This window comes from Sycon ciliatum, chromosome 1 (genome assembly GCF_964019385.1).
Source record: "Sycon ciliatum chromosome 1, ocSycCili1.1, whole genome shotgun sequence".
Classification (NCBI taxonomy): Eukaryota; Metazoa; Porifera; class Calcarea; order Leucosolenida; family Sycettidae; genus Sycon; species Sycon ciliatum.
Window position 1 is genome coordinate 54565845 of NC_088643.1, and position 16380 is coordinate 54582224.

Consider the following 16380-nt stretch of genomic DNA (forward strand, 5'->3'; position numbering starts at 1 on the left):
ACCAACTATGTTTGTTTGTACGTGTGTAGTCTGTTGATAATCCTATCTCCTGATACGCACGCAGTGCTTGGGACCATTGTGCCTAACCCCATCATGCACTTCACTTTCTTGTTTTCATGCAGAGTGTCCTAAAGACTGTAACTGTTCGGCTGCAGGCAACCACTTGATCCGGACGGTATGCCACAACCAAGGCCTGACAACACTGCCACCGCTGATTAGTCCGTTCACATCATCATTGTACGTACACTAGACTAGCCTGCGGTTACTTTCGTATCACATTCTACGTTGTGCGTCACCCTTGCCAGTGCGCTCACACAGTCTGCAAGAGCAAACGCGTTTGAAACTATTCCACAATTGTATCTTGAGCTTCCACAGGTGAATATCAAAGTGAGACTTGCCTGTTGTGGAAATTCCACCTTTACCATTCCTAAAACACCAAACCTTTGCTTACCTGATTCGTTCTGATGTCTTGGTGAAAAACGTTCCTACAAAATTCCGCTATGCATAATAATTATACCTCAAGGGTGCAGTTGACGCGCCCGAGACTACTGATATTTGCAACTCGAAACCGAATTGTTGATGCATCTGATGTGTACATCCTTGTTGTGACTTCCAGATCACTGGACGGAAATGCCATTGTCAATCTGACTGTTGCTGACTTTGCGCACCTGCAGTTTCTATTCGACCTGTGAGTAGCTGCCATACAATGTTTAGAACTATGATGTAATCCAGAGTCGGTAGCAATGACAGATCCATCTCGATAGATATCCATAGAGTTACCCCCCCCCCCCCCACTGTTCTCGAATCACTGAGCTGCATGCAGTGTTTTGCGTAATGTGTTGTTGAAGCTGAGTCTGTTGAGCGGCTCATTGAGAAAGTGCCACTACTGCTTGAATGCTCAACTATCGTGTACTGCCGAATGGTATATGCAGTAGTCGGATCTCTCTGGACTGTACAGCTCAATGGCAGCGCAGGATGTGTATTTTGCGAAGGGTGATCCCATTTGGGGGCAATGGGTGTTTTTGGTGTCCCTGTGTTTATTAAGTAGCATGGTGAACCAAAGTATCGGTTGTTTGGTGCATAGTTCTGGTGCACAGCAATTGGAGATCATTCCTCATTCATCAGCACACTACTTGTATGTGTATGTTGCCGTGTGATTTCCCCGCTTACATCATACCATCCTTGACTTCTTATAACTCTGTCATGTTTCTCTCTGTGGTGCTCTCGTAGCTCGATTCAAAACAATCATATTTCTCGGATTGAGGAAGGTGCTTTTGATCGCACCAACCTCTTCATTCTGTGAGTGTAGCCAGGTCTAGTTATGGATCTTGAGTGATGTCGGCGTTGTGAAGCTGTTGCCAATTAGTTTTCTGCGGCGGTGTGATCTCATGCCTGGCTTTAAAACTATTGTCAAAAGGAGAGTCGATAATGTCATGAAGTGGTGAACTTGTAAATGCGTGTAGGAGCGAATTCAGTTGAAACCAGAACATGCACGAAAGGTTGAATCAAGTAATGGTGTACGTGTCTTTCTGAAAACAATTACAGGGAGCATACAGACCTCACGTGACTTCACGATGGCGTTCTTGCCTTTGGTTTCTTGTTTGATTTTCAGAAGCCTGGCTGGAAACCGCCTTACTGGTCCAGCTCTGAATTCTTCAAAGTTGTTTCCGGCTTCTCTGTTACAACTGTGAGTTGAAAACATTTTGTATGTAGTGCAAGAACATAATTACGGTATCTAGGTTTGCACATTACTACGAATGCATGCTCCTTTTCTTATTCTGTGCTGTGTATGAATAATATAGGGCCTCCATGAGGTACTGGTTGTGTATATTTGAATTCGCAAGCTGACCAGACTGAACAGATCCAATGAAAAGGAAGCGCTTGATATCCAAGTAACCGACCCAGGGTAAACTACTTGGAAAAGGAGACAGAGAGAAAGAAATGTCTCAATATCCTTGTCAGTTTTGTGCCTTGTTGTAGCACTATCTGACTGTATATTTTCTCGTTACGCGTTACGTTGGTGGACTGTTTGTCATAACTAGTAACTTATTGGCCCTTTCTCTTTTTTTAAACTTATGAAAAGAAATCTGTGGAAAAAGAACTATCTTGCGATTCTTGCCAAAAGGAACTGCTATGGTCAGTGCAGACCCTGAGTAAAGTGTTACTATTTTATTCCCCCAATTTGCTGTGTGGACACCTGAGAGGAGTTGTAACCGAGCACACGTATGCTGCTTAATTAAGCTACCCATGTGTGGTACAGTCAGACCACGCTTATCCGATCCTCCTTTATCCGGATCCCTCGCCATCCGGAAGAAAATCGTTGGTTACCGATTTACAGCACATGCAATGCATACATACATACAGTATTTGTGTTCTATTATCCGGTTCCCTCATCTATCTGGATATTTTTGTGGAAAACGGATGTGTGCGGTTATGCGAGGTCGGACTGTATATGCTGCTCTGGTAGTCTTGTTTGCTTTGCTTCTTGATCTCTTCGTTGAACCGTGAAGGATTCTGATCTCTTGTTGGACTTAACGTTTTTGTGCCTGGTGCTGGGGCTGTGGAAGACATTTACCAGAATTGAGAGGTGGCTCACGGTCACGAAGTTTTTGTTTCCAGAGGAAGTAGATGTGACAAGTGGCTCCTTTTTTGCATGGCATACACCTCTTTTTCTTCCATTTTTGCTTCTGTGTTCTGCAGGGATCTAGGCTCAAACCCACTGGGATCGGTTCCATCAAGATTGTTCTCTAATAACTCCCGACTTAGCAAGGTGTAGGTCACCTTGTGCTTGTGTTGTATGCCAGCATTCCTATGAAATGAAGTTGCGAGCAGCACACCAAGTGAAGCAGCTGCAATGACATTATCCATGTATTCCCTTGCTGCAGCCTGCAGTAGCTGCCTTGACCTGGGCGTTGATGTCCTTTTTCTCTCTCGACATCTGTCTCTTTTTTTCAGGAATATGAAAGGCTGTGGCATTTCATCAATAGAGGATGGTAGCTTTTCTGCTCTTGGAGATTACTTGAGGTTGTAAGTGGAAAGTATAGTGACATATGTGCTGGTTTGTATCCCATTGTTGATGCTGAAAGGTGAGGGAACACACAGAACGGCTATAAGTGCACAAAACTGCCAGTCTATCACTTTGAAGGCCTCGTCCCAGTCATGGTGACCTCTTGATGTTCCTTTCCTGTTTGTTGTATCTGATGTTAACGTTCTATGCAGAATTCTGGAAGATAACAACTTAACTATGCTGACACCTGGGACTTTTGGTGCTGCGGGGAGTACCTTGTATAACTTGTAAGATTTTTGTAAACTTTCAAAGAGAACCTCATCTTCTGTATCCATTCGACAACAAGAATGGTGATTGAAATTGTCTGATAATGAATTGTAGTGAATTCAAAGTCTTTTATAAAGTTTCCTATGTAGGGACTGTGGGTGGACTAGAGAGTATTCACTTAGCAGGAACAAGCTTTCACTCATTTGAGACAGCATTGTACTAAGAAATAGAAGCTCGACGCTATATGCCACATTGGTGTCAGGCATGTAGCCCGCATGGAGCACGGGGAGGGGGGGGGGGGGGGTACCGTGCACCCCCCTCCCTAAAAACTTTGACCTACGTTCAGCATGCACATGTTGACCATGAATGACATGCACCAGCTATCCTACACATATGCGGTCGTGCACGCTCCCCCCCCCCCCCCCCCCTGCCTCCCTAAAAAGGGGACCAGCGATGCCCCATGCGGTGTCCTGTGTGCTACATTTCTGTGCTGTATTGTCGTGTACATGTGAAGGGCACTGGACAACAACCACATCAGCAGTATTGATGTCAACGCGTTTGTGAATCTGACCAGTCTCTACACACTGTAGGTACTCCCATGATAGTCCAGGCAATGTGTATGTATGCACTGTATCCCCATGTTAGTCAAGGAAATGTTTATGTACGAGCGCTCGTATACATGTACATGTGTATGCGTGGACTGATGTCACATCTTTCTTCACACAGAATTTGGGCTGTATTACAGTACTGATCAAAATATTGCTAGATTAGTTGTCTGAAGTTTGTTTGCCCAATGGCACGAGACTACTTCTGCAAAGGAAGTAGTTACAGCGAAGCAGAAAGAATGGTGCTCTAATAATTATGGTCTAAGGGTGTTGTCCTAGAGTGTTTGTTTGCCACTTGACAAATCGGTATAGCCATGAAACTCTTAGCTGGAGATTTAGCGTTATTCTCCATCATGCTTGTGTGCAGCTCTGCTGGAGTACATGTATGTGTGTGTGTCTGTGTGTGTGTCCTTGTGTATGCAATCAAACCATGGACACGAATACAGCTGACTCGCTGTGTATAACTGGTTGGCATTCTATCAACTAGCAAAGTGAAGACTTAAGAACCATTTGAAATTCTTTATTCTCACGATGGCACCATCGCCAATAAGAGACCATTGGTGATCACCGTGATTGTTTTGCTACGCCGCCCTTTGCAAGCCATACTTGTCACTCTGTGCAAAGTGTTTCTTGTCTGTCTCCAGCTTGAGATCGTTCTATGTTTTGTCTCTAGGTCAATGAGTGGAAACAGAATCGGTGGTAACTTGTTGCCATACACCTTCAGAAGCCTATCCAATCTGATCTCACTGTAAGTCGAATGGTGTGCAGCGTTCTCTGTAGTTCCCTTACATGATGTGAAGTTGTGACCGCGTTTGTGGCTGTGCATCCATTCTGTGAGAATTTTACAATGTCTACCTGGAAAACCGTGTTTCCAGTGATAGAAATGTAACAGAAACTCGTGCTATGTTCCCTTAGTTGGCCAAACGCATGGATTTTATACTCGCTATGCTCTTTCTCTGTGTGTTGTCCTCTGAAGAACATTGACAAACTGTGGTATTACTCAGCTGAAGCAAGGTACTTTCACTGGCCTAAGAAGCACCTACATCATGTGAGTCTCGTCTACTATAACTGTGCTGTGTGCTGTGTGCTGTGTGCTGCGCTTCCCGCTTGTTAACATGTTCCAGTTCAGACTAGGGTTTTACGATAAAGGTACGGAGTGATTGGGTGGTGGTTTCCTAGCTAATACTTCGCGACTTGTTTGGTCTCACCACCCACATTTAGATGGGGTTGTTGCAATGATATCAATGCCACCATATGTCATCAATGACCTTTTAGTACTGTTGAGTACGAAAAGGAATCATACTCCCCAGACACAACGGACAACGGGAACAGGTAGTGGGGAAGACATTTATGATAGACGAAGAGACGGAGACAAAGACGAACGAAACAACTACATTGTGGAAGAGAGAGAGAGAGAGACAGAGAGAGAGAGAGAGAGAGAGATCGAGTTAGGGCAGCAAGATAAAGGGCCTGGGTAGCTATGGCAAATATGGGCGCGCAAGTAGCTACCCAGGCCAACGGAACAAAAGGTGACAAAAGGAGAGAAAAGGTGAGTACGACGTAGTATGAGGTGAATGCAGGCCAGCTTGGAAAAGGTTGTAGAACGTACGGGAGGAGGTACCTAACAGTACTTTTAGTAATCTGACAACCATATTCTACAATGTGCTTGTGCGCATCATCATGTAGGCCATAGCACTTTCTGTGTCCCTATTATCTCCGTTTTAACCATTGAAACATGGCTGGTTAACTCAGCTAAAGCTGCACTTGCTCGATCAGCAGTGTCACCCCCTGCTTTTGCACTTGCGTGTCCCTGTTTTCTGTGCAGCAATTTGAATCAAAACAACCTGACTCGACTTGACGATGGCTTGTTTGACGATATCCTGATGGGAAGTGCCTCCGTCTACGTACTGAGTGTGTAAGCTTCTATCACCACACAGCCACTGTTTTATGCTACTACAATTATGCAAGAAGACGTTCACAGAATTCCAGAGGCACACCTGGACGTGCTAACTTGCCCATCTATTTTAAAAGTGTATTTTCTAGCTGTGCTCATGGAGAAAAGGCATCAAGATTTTGAGGTTTTGAAGGATGGTACTTGAAGTAGATGGAATAGTCATTTTTCATTGCATTGTTCTCTGAGCGACTTGGACGTCCTCCCCTCCTCCCCCTCCTCTTCCATTCTATGATTCATTCTGGTCGTTTGTATGCTGTTGCTTGCAGTGACTTGAGCAGTAACCAGATATCCAGGCTGGGAAAGAGAGTCTTTGCCAGTGAACGGATTAAGAAGGTGTAAGTGCTCTGTGTGAATACCCCAGCATCAACCTGTCGTCGTGCAACATGTTACTTGCATGTTTTTGTGTGTGTCTGTTGTGCCTGTATTGTTTTGACAATTGTCCTGATTCGCAGTTAGTGAGGCGTGTCCAGTATCATCTAAATACTGTCCGTTATGGCCAGTCACCTTCCAATGTAATGCAGGGGGTCAACACTAGTGTGATTCCCAGGTTATAACCACAGTTTCCATTGTTGATCATTTTTGTCCGATAGTTGTTGTCAATTACGAAATTTAGTGATCCGCCGAGGTTTAACTTTTTGATTTTGTTGTGCGGAAATGTTGTTAATTACAGGTATTTGTCTCACAACAGACTGTCCTCGGAAGAATTGGAGAACAGTACCTTTGTACTATCTCATGTGAATCACATGTGAGTTCTTTGCTCCGTTCGGACTATGGCATGGGGGGGGGGGGGCATGTGCACCCCAGTAGCGAGGTCAGGCGAAAATTAAATTTTGGAAAACCCTATCGAATTGGGTATCTACGGAAAGCTTAGAGCTTCAGGCGTTCAAATCTAAAATTTGGGCTGGGTTAGATCAACTGGAAGAGAGTTATGGGTGTTGAAAGGAGCCCGACTACGTGATTTTTTTGTCGCGACGAATGTACGCGTGGGAGCTCGAAAAATGGCACCCGGCACTCGGGTCCCAAGTCGCGACGGAGAGTGCATGATGTAATCTTGCGTGTCACGTGCGTGTACTTCGCTATGCTAGCGGCTAGCGGCACCGCTGCGTGCATGCAGCACTCGAGCCGAAAACTATTACTTTCTGAAGAGAAAATGTTTGTTCCTAGCTGCAGAGAAGGGAAATGTGCAATTGTCTTCAAGGATCGCCAGTGCATGTACTATTTGCTGTGAACCGGTGATGGTAAGATATTTGGGATCCAATGACGAGTTGGTGGCAACGGGAGCGGTGGCTGCTGTTGATGGATGATGTCGGAAGAAGCGCTTTCTCAAGACAAGTTTCTGCAGACGATCAGGAATTTGAAAACACAATTGTGCTCGAACGTATTGTTTGTTCTGGAGTAGTACAGTAGAGAGACTTTGTTAGAGACATGGTCTGTGTGAAAGTGAACGTTCCTCACTTTCTCTCTCACACAGGTTATGTTTGGCTGACAACTATTTGTAGTGTTGCCTTGATTGAGTAACACTGACAGCATTGGAAATTTGGAAATAGTTTCCATTTCTGAAATGATGCATACAATTGGACAAAACTTTGTAAGAAAGACATAGCTTTCCGAAACAGTACCTGGGACCGGGACTGAAGTAGCCATCTCCTTACCTTCATCACCAACAAGCTTCTGAATAGATACAAAATGCTGCACACCAGACGCAAGCGAAGTTTAATCGGATTGATGGCGATTGGCTTGCTTCTGTTGCTTTTTAGATTGGTGCACATGCCTTCCCAAAGCAATCCTCCTTGCTGGACAGTGACACCAGTCGGGAGCCATAACGTCGGTGCGCCTCTTGTTACGCCAATGAAACTTGGTAGTCCGAAGGATTAGGGGGCGCTGAACACGATGCAGCAACAACCTAAGGCGTAACAAGAGGCGCAAGGACCGAAACCCGCCCTCGAATATTGGCAAAAAGCGAGAGACAGCGCGTCGACAGAGAAACGTCTGGACGCCGCGCGAACGGGTGGAGGCATTGCTCCATATCCTTACCAAAGGACTAGAAACTTGAAATCGCCCAAAAAGAGCAAGGAGACTGCACAAGCGAAGTTCAAACGCAGGTCAGTTTTGATGCCTCCCGTAAAAATCGAAAAATCGAGTAAAAACCTATGTGCCATGACATCATCGATTTTCAATGGGCCGGGGATGGTCCAAGCGCGACAAGCGAAGTCCGTGAACTGGTCACGCGTCTGACCTCGCTAACCCCAGTAAATGTTTTGACCTACATGTAGGTTCAGCATGTACATAGTGACCATGAAACCGTGAATGACATGCACTAGCCATCCTACATGTGTACATGTATGCGGCACTGCACCCCCCCCCCCCCCCCCCCCCCCTGAAGGGGGGAGAGGCAGCTACGCCCCTGCTGACTGCATGAATGGTGTGTAGTACCAGTACTGTAGTACCAGTACTGGTATTGAACCGAGGCAGTGGGCATGCAGGGGATGCTTTTGGTGCTGTCAACACATATCTTCATGTGAGAACTATTGTGCGTGCTGTAGAATGTCGTGTTGAGCATGCAATACGAGTACTATAGTGCAAGCCAGGGCTGTGATTTCCACCCATAGCGAAGCAGAGGTCTGAGAGGTCTGACAGACCGAGCCCAATGCTTGCGGGTGTTGCCTTTCTGTGCTCTGTCTATGGCAGTGAGCTGGATAACAACGCACTGACGTTCCTGTCTGATTTCATGTTCAATGGCAGCCATCTGTCCTATTTGTAAGTATACTACCTGAAGGAAAAAGAGTCCGGCTTCAGTATCATCAGTATTGCCATGAGTTATCCTATAGATATTGGTACTGGGGAATGTGTGTGTGTGCTTTTTAGTGGTAGTTGTGGGGGTGGTGTGTGTGTGGGGGGGGGGTGGGGGGGGGGGGGGGTGGTGGTGTGTGTGTGGCTGTGTGTTTGGGGGGGGGGAGGGGGGGGGGGGGGGGAGGTGAGTGTGTGTGTGTGGGGGGGGGGGGGAGTGTTCATACTTGTCACGGATACATGGCATTACATAAGGGCTGTTGGATGACGGCTACACCATAGCTCGAGCATTTGTGATTTATTGTGTGTGTACAATCAACCAGGAGCGCTCGAAGCAACCGAATCAATCGACTGCCAACACGGGAGACATTCCTGCCCCCTGGTAGAGGAACCACTACCCTGTATGTGTCTTCACACAAGTGTACCAATATACTATTATGTGTACCAATATATTATTATGATTTACGTTTTGCCAGCATGTTGTTATCTGCATTATGTGCTCTGAATTTCGCAGGGCATGAGTTGCCTCGACTTTTTGTCTTCCATTGATTGTGATCATGTGAAGTGTCTGCAACTTGATATTGTGTCTGTGTGTGCGAGTATGTACGACTGCATACGTGTGCAAATTCGACAAGACAGATAAGACAAACAAAGTGCAATGTACCCAGAAAGCGACTCACACGTCTCGATGATGGATGTATTCGGAAAACTGGGCTAGAGCTGTAGTGTACTCTCTGTTCTTGCATGTGACTGTCCGTTTGTATGTCAGAGTTAAGGTACAATATCATCCATTACTGTTGTTTCATGCCTCTTCTTTTGCCTCAACAGATATTTGGATGACAACAGAATTTCATCCCCGACCTCGGCCACATTCCAGGCTGTCCGGAATGTTAATAAGCTGTAAGATCCCAGCTTCTGTTTTATATGCACTTGTTTGTCTGTCACTCTATTTTCTTCTGTTCTGTATTGACCAGCTAAGATATGAATCGTGGTAACTCCTTGCAATATGGTGTTATTATATCACACCTGCTTGTGCCTTGCCTCCTTGTCTTGTGTTTACTCTGCAGTTCACTGGCCGGGAATAGAATATCCAGCATGAGAGATAGCTTGAAGGACCTGACACTGAACTACCTGTGAGTATCCTAAGATACCCAATTAAGATCTTTTCTTTCTGAAGATGCTAATACCCGCTAAGTATGCATCGTGAGTCAGTTGATTTTCTAATGGGCACTGTGCATGCAGTGTGAGTCGATAGTGCAAGACTTGGTGCAGCGCTGTGCTACGCCTTTGCCAAAGCATCTCAGTTGATGATGTAGTCGCATAACCTCTATGTGTCTTTCTAACATTTGACCTATTTTTTGTCTGTTATTTCAGTGACATCAGTCGCAATAGGCTATCAAATTGGAGCGACATAAACCTGAACACAACTACTTTGATAACATTGTAAGGACTTTGTGAAGGTGCTAACAGCTGCCAGAATAGTCTCAATGCCTCAGCAGGGGCGTATTGAGGGTGTTATGCTCCTGTGGCAAAGACCTGGCAGGCATTCTGCTAGAACGGAGCATTTTGCTTCTCTGTTCTTTTTCGTTGTGATCATACAACGACCCCTCACTCCTCAGTTCGAAAAGACATACATGTATGTGTGGTGGAGCTCTTGGGTGGCAAGAGGTATTTCCTGCTCAACTCTTCGTATAGTCAAAAACGGGATACTTGCCCGTTAGCTCACAACTGGCACATCACCACAATGCGTTCAGGGCTGACTCACTCATACTCATACTCACACTCATACTCATACTCCAGTCGACACAACATGCAAATCACTACTGTAGGGAGGATAAGTTTGTGCAGTTACATAACATGGAGCAATTCTGATACATGCGCTCTATTTTATGAACTCCGTCACGAAAATGATGCTACCGTATTTTTCGGAGTATAGTGCGCACTTTAAATGTGCTATTTTAGGCCCTAAATCGCAGGTGCGCACTATGCTCCGAATATGAAATGCATGTACTTCAATGAAGATTGAAGTGCGCACCCCCAACGAAGATTGGGGGTGCGCGTTATACAAAGGTGCGCACTATACTCCGAAAAATACGGTACATATGAGCTAGCTTTTGACTTCTTCAAACTGGGATTTGATACACTGATTGTGTTGTCTTATTCCATAGGAATGTGTCATACAACATGTTTACCTCCTTCGGCTTGACCACTTCCAGCTCGGCGATGCCAGGTTTAACATCACTGTAAGTTAGCAGTAGTTTTGTCAGTAACTCGTTTGTTTTGTCAGTAACACGTTTGTTTTGTCAGTAACACGTTTGTTTTGTCAGTAACACGTTTGTTTTGTCAGTAAACACGTTTGTTTTGTCAGTAGCACGTCTGTTTTGTTATAGCATTGACCAGTGACATTTGCATGTGGTGATCCAACTTGCGCCAGGTGCTGTGCTGCGTGCTAGCTTATTGACTCTGGATTTCACTTAGCATGATAGTAGGTAGTCCGGAATGTGTACAGTATCTAATGTGGTCGGACCGTCTGCAACTCGGGCATTAGTTCAAGAATGAAATCACACGAGTCGTTAGCTTTTTCTGTGTGTGGTGTTGTGTAGTCAGTACAATGTCATTTGTTACGGTTAGGATACTACCATGACGGACTTGGTGCGAGGCAGGCCAACCTTTCCCTGTCACGAGCTTTGCCGGCATCCACAGGGGCCTCACATGGTGTTGTGTTTCTGTGCTAACCTGAGTTTGCATTCTGCATGGTAACATGTTACCAATTCTTTGTTGCTGCTTTCAGGTATCTGAGTCACAACTTGATCAAGTCATTCTCTGATCTGAGACAGCTCTCTCTTTACACACAGCTCTGGACATTGTAAGTGCACAACCGTACATTGCAGTTCTGTTTCCACTGCCAAGCTGCTGCACAACAGGGACCCTGGGACCATGATATATCTGTATAGCAGTTGATTAGGGGTTGGGGAAATGTGCATGCTTTCTTTGCTCTTCACTGTCAACCCCAGCGGGAATTACTGCCGTGCTTGTTTCACCTGCCAAGGGTCCACGCAATAGTGATGAGACTAACTTCCAGAATCTCACGGCACTTGTATTACGGCAAGTCCGACATTGGTTATTGAAAACTAGTAGTTCTGATTATATTTGCACGGATAGTAGTTCAATGGCTGAAGCTTATGGTATGCACTGTAGAAAATGAGCTCTGATCTCTACCGCCAGCAGAAAAAGCACATCTGGTGAGTAATATGTATGTTCATTACACTCGCACCGGGCACGTCTTACACAGTGCATGTACTCTTTCACTCTGCCAACAAGAACGATATCATGGGATTGTTTCATGAAAAAGGTAGTGACCATCGTACTTTTTGTAGGCATCGCGGTTTGTGTATTGAAGTCAATGGCAAGGTGTGGGACAGCACCATCAGGATGTCTTTGCTTTGTCCGTATAAGCAGGTGTAAACCCTGTCCTGTGTGCCCTATGCTTGCTGTTTTCCAGAGATCTGTCGTACAATCAGCTTGTCGACCCCACATTCAACTTTGCATCGGTGCTTGCCTTTAACCCTTTCATCGATACACTGTAAGTTCAGTGAAGACAAGCAATGTGCAGGGGAATGTGCTGCATTGTACGTTGTTCTACACTGCTACTGTATCATGTTTTAGTGCGCATGTATTTGCAACGGATGATATTGGTTACCGAAGACTTCAGTAACCTTGGCTGCTGAGGAACGGGTGGGGATGTCCGCTTTAGGCTTACTGTGTTCCCATTCTCGTGATCAACCTCTTCGGTCTTATTGTGTTCTTTTGGGTTACGCAATGCATGTACACTGGCCATGAAGTATTACGTGAATTTAACCCTTTATGTACTGAAAAAATGTACACAGACTGAATTTGATCTTGACTCACCTCAAATTCTATAACTATCTGGGTCATAACTTTAGTCTCCTTTTGACGACTTTTTCAATCTTGGGCTTCCTGGAAAGCTCGCTGCAAGAGGAACACATTGAGCCCACGCTTGCCACCACGAATGTCAAAACGCCAGCGCTACAGCCTAGCGTCTTAGCTGCAACACCAATATTCCGACAGAAGTCTTCTTGCATCAGCCATTTCGCTCTCCTTGCTCGTAACAACTAACTGTTACTTCAAAAAAATTCACAAACTGCCATGAGTCCGTTCACCATTTTGAACGTGTTTCTACGTCACTGCATGCCCAGAATGATGGGGAAATCCCTCATTCAAATTTGCGTGAGCGGCTATTGAGCGACATTTGCCGCGATTCGACTTTCGAGCTTTGTAACTCTGGAACCACACATTGGAGCGCTTCAGTGATTGTTTCACTGGACAGCTGGGAGTTTTCTCTTTGACCTACATATTTTAGTTTTCGGATATAACCCAGGAACGACTGAGTTACGATCGATTGAAATTTTGAAAAGTTTCGATCCCAGGGGATCGAAAGTTCTACAGTCCGTATACAAAGGGTTAAGAGCCACAGGAAATTTTCAAAATTCTGCATTTTTTCGTGTTCCTTGGATCATAGCTTCAGTTCTACTCACTCAATCCTCACAATCTAGGGCTTCCTGGAAAGGTCTCCGCGAGAGAAAGAGAATGAGGTTGATCATGATAGCCAGCACACCGTCTATCCAGCGCTAGATCGCAGCGACAGCACGAAAAATGCCCCAAATGCGTCCAATTGCGTCCCGCTCCAGATATTTCATTTTGCTCGATCGTGGAGTTCCAATTTTTTCGCTGTGTACTCTTGACAATATCAACAGTGAAACCCGTGCAAAATCGAGTAAACCAGCGTGACGAAAAGTCTCAAAATTCTCAATACTAAAGTCGCACTACGCGCTTTTGAAATTGCCGCGATCGCGGCTCAACTTACGAGTGATTTATCTCAGGAACCGTTGCTCGCAGCGCTTCGCGGATTGTTTCTCCTGACAGGTGAGAGTTTTCTCTTCGCCCTGGATATTTCGATCACTGGATTTGAGCGAGATTGGACTGAGTTACGATCTTTTGAAGTTTTGCATTTGAATGCGTCGTTTACGACGCATTCAAGTATGGGGCGGCTCTTAAAGGGTTAAAAATTCCGGTTGCTTTCTAGCCTGGACCTACACAAGCACCCGATATTACTATATCAAACAAGCATGTTGCAACCATTTGCTGTGCATAGATCCTAATCGTATGGCAATGTCAATGGCTCTCCGTTCACTGTGCACTAGGCAGTGTTGCAGTGACCGTCGCGTGCCGACTTTTGTGTGCAAACGACTTGGTCCACGTGCTTAAACCCATTGCCTATTATTTCCTTTTTTCGGATTTGTTTGAAAATGGAGGCACATGTATGTCTTTCTCTTGCTCTCTGCAGAAACCTGAAAGGAAATCACCTTCAAACTCTGAGGAATGTCATTGCAGCGGACTCAAACATTAACGAATTGTATGTGCAGAGCTTTACAGACTTTCTGTTTTTGAACTTTAATAGCTTGTTTCTTTGAACGTATTAGTACTTGTGTTACGGAGGATTGCATCGGTCACTGACTCACTACTATCTACTATGCATGGCTTTTTACCATGCTAAAAATAAAATAAATAAATTTCACGGCTCGCGTGAGACTCGGCTGGAAGCCCAGTTTTCCGCATCCGTCGTGGGAACACCACCACCCTCTAGGATCAAAGGCGCAGATGCAGCGCCTAAACGGTGGGAGGTGAGTAGATCAGACCCACCACCAAGTGGTCAAAGACCGATATCCCATTAGCTGCATCCATGGTACCCTCGTGCCAGGCCACAAGTTCCCAAATAACTGCTAACTTGTATGATATACTTCACTTTTCTCTGTTGTTCTGTTGTCTTGTGTACATCTACTCTCCAGTGACTTCAGCTACAACAACATCACGTATGACACCACCTTGTTCCAGAGCCTTTTTTCTAAAACCTCTTCTGACATTATAATGTAAGACACTAGCGGCATGCGAGTCGCCCTCTTTTCAAAGAGGGTGATAACAAGAGTCCAACGGTTTGAACCTTGTTCGAAGTTGTTTCCTATGAAGTTGGTCTGTTGTTACAGAGATCTCATTGCACTGTACTAACTATCGGTCATTGAATTGCAAATAAATCTGAGCTACCCAGGACTGTAGCAACATCAAAGTGCATCGGTACATTTTGTTACCTATGCGGGAGTACTGTATGCTTGTAAGTTATCGTATAATAGTTTTGTTTTTTCACGGCTGAGCGTAGCGAAAGAGTGCAAAAAACGTATTTTTCACTCACAAATATTTTCGTGCATTTGCTCTTGTTCTGCGCAACTCCGTTGAACCTGCCATCGTGGTCTTTGTTTTTCCTCGTGGTAGTTGAAGTTGCCCGCCCACCCACCCTGGTCTCATGGGAGTCGTCCGCTGTTCTTCTTGACAATCTATGCCTATGTGTGTGGCTTATGATTATGACATACACCGGTTATTACATACCATTCCTTGCTATCTCTATTCTTGGGTCTGACTGGCAGCGGGGCAGGAATTAATGAAAATAGAAAGGTTTTTTGGCCGAAAGGCGTGTTTTTCCTCTAGCCCGGTTGAGCGGTCGCGGCTAGGAATGTAGGGAGTCATTGTTTTTCAGGCGCTCCCCTGCTGCCCAGTCACCCATGCTCACCACTGGCCATGCTGTTTCACTTGATTTCACGGCCTTTTCTCCCGCTTGCTGGCGGTTCTTTGATGTATTTAGATGTTTTTCGGCTATTTATCTGTTCTGTGGCTGCGAGTGTGGTTTTTTGCTTCTACTCATTTCTGGAAAACCACCACGGTGGTGAGTGTGATTGCTCTGGTAGACCACTACCCCATGTACTGAACAGTCGCTTTGTGAGTGAAAATGTGCCAATGTTATGCCGGGGCTAGCTCGAGCATCTGATCGTGCTTTGTCAGTTACAATTATCCAGTGAATGCTCTCCTCTATTGATACTGTCAGCGTTTGTTCCAGGACGTTTGTCTATCGCACTCCTTTTCCGCTGTCCTTTTCAGCTGGCATGGTGCTGCTGTCACAGACATTGACCTTTATGAGTTATTTTGTCACTCAGGTAACTGTGCATAATGGTGTTTTGGTGCTGTCCGATAGAACAAGCTATGGCAATTACTTGAATGGAAGTTGCCTGAATGATGCTGCTAACACACGCTCACAGACCGTGCAAAACACCATCACGTCTGGTGGTCGGCTTATTACCGTCGTCAATCGCCTTATACCTGATTGCGGTGAGGTCACTTCTCCTATTGTAGGTCTTGTCCAACTTGCTGTGCCTGTAGGACTGTCTCCAGAGTGCATTGTGTTATAGGCTGTTTAGTTTATGGGCGAGTTGGCCTGTCATGACACACTCCACTTCCCAACTCAGCCCTCGTATGCCTGTCACTCACAATAATGAAGATGATACGTGACTGCAACGGGTCAACGATAATTTGCCATGTTTTTTCTTCTTTTGTTTTGAACAAAATCTGACGTGTTGTTTAGCATGTGGCAACACAACCTGGGGCTTGGACTGTAACCAGACGTGTGCTTGCAACGATCAAGTAGACGCCTACGCGTATCGTCCCGACTCCAGTGCTCCGTGTATGCTGCGTGGTGGACAGTGTCAGTGCCGAACGCATTGGGCTGGAAGAGCTTGTCAAGAGTTCACTGTCAGTAAGTGACACATATCGGGTTGCTGCTTATATACTAGTCGAGAGTAAATGTATCACTTGGAGGTACCATTTGTTATAATGGTATGAAGTGCTTTCTGTTTCGA

The 16380-nt window shown here is 45.3% G+C and overlaps 1 protein-coding gene across 1 annotated transcript in view; it reads left to right on the forward strand.

The window, feature by feature from the left end:
* LOC135831088 (uncharacterized) overlaps positions 1-16380 on the forward strand; it is a 134630-nt gene that overhangs the window by 39467 nt on the left and 78783 nt on the right. Inside the window, exons 46-70 of the mRNA XM_065343344.1 lie at positions 123-237; positions 617-688; positions 1231-1299; positions 1613-1687; positions 2701-2772; positions 2956-3027; positions 3220-3294; positions 3789-3860; positions 4553-4627; positions 4856-4927; positions 5705-5794; positions 6100-6168; positions 6504-6578; positions 8522-8590; positions 8944-9021; positions 9449-9520; positions 9688-9753; positions 9995-10063; positions 10789-10863; positions 11412-11486; positions 12123-12203; positions 13986-14054; positions 14488-14568; positions 15720-15853; positions 16107-16277. Coding sequence (XP_065199416.1) covers positions 123-237; positions 617-688; positions 1231-1299; positions 1613-1687; positions 2701-2772; positions 2956-3027; positions 3220-3294; positions 3789-3860; positions 4553-4627; positions 4856-4927; positions 5705-5794; positions 6100-6168; positions 6504-6578; positions 8522-8590; positions 8944-9021; positions 9449-9520; positions 9688-9753; positions 9995-10063; positions 10789-10863; positions 11412-11486; positions 12123-12203; positions 13986-14054; positions 14488-14568; positions 15720-15853; positions 16107-16277 — 2043 coding nt within the window. The remainder of the gene's footprint in view (positions 1-122; positions 238-616; positions 689-1230; positions 1300-1612; positions 1688-2700; positions 2773-2955; positions 3028-3219; positions 3295-3788; positions 3861-4552; positions 4628-4855; positions 4928-5704; positions 5795-6099; positions 6169-6503; positions 6579-8521; positions 8591-8943; positions 9022-9448; positions 9521-9687; positions 9754-9994; positions 10064-10788; positions 10864-11411; positions 11487-12122; positions 12204-13985; positions 14055-14487; positions 14569-15719; positions 15854-16106; positions 16278-16380) is intronic.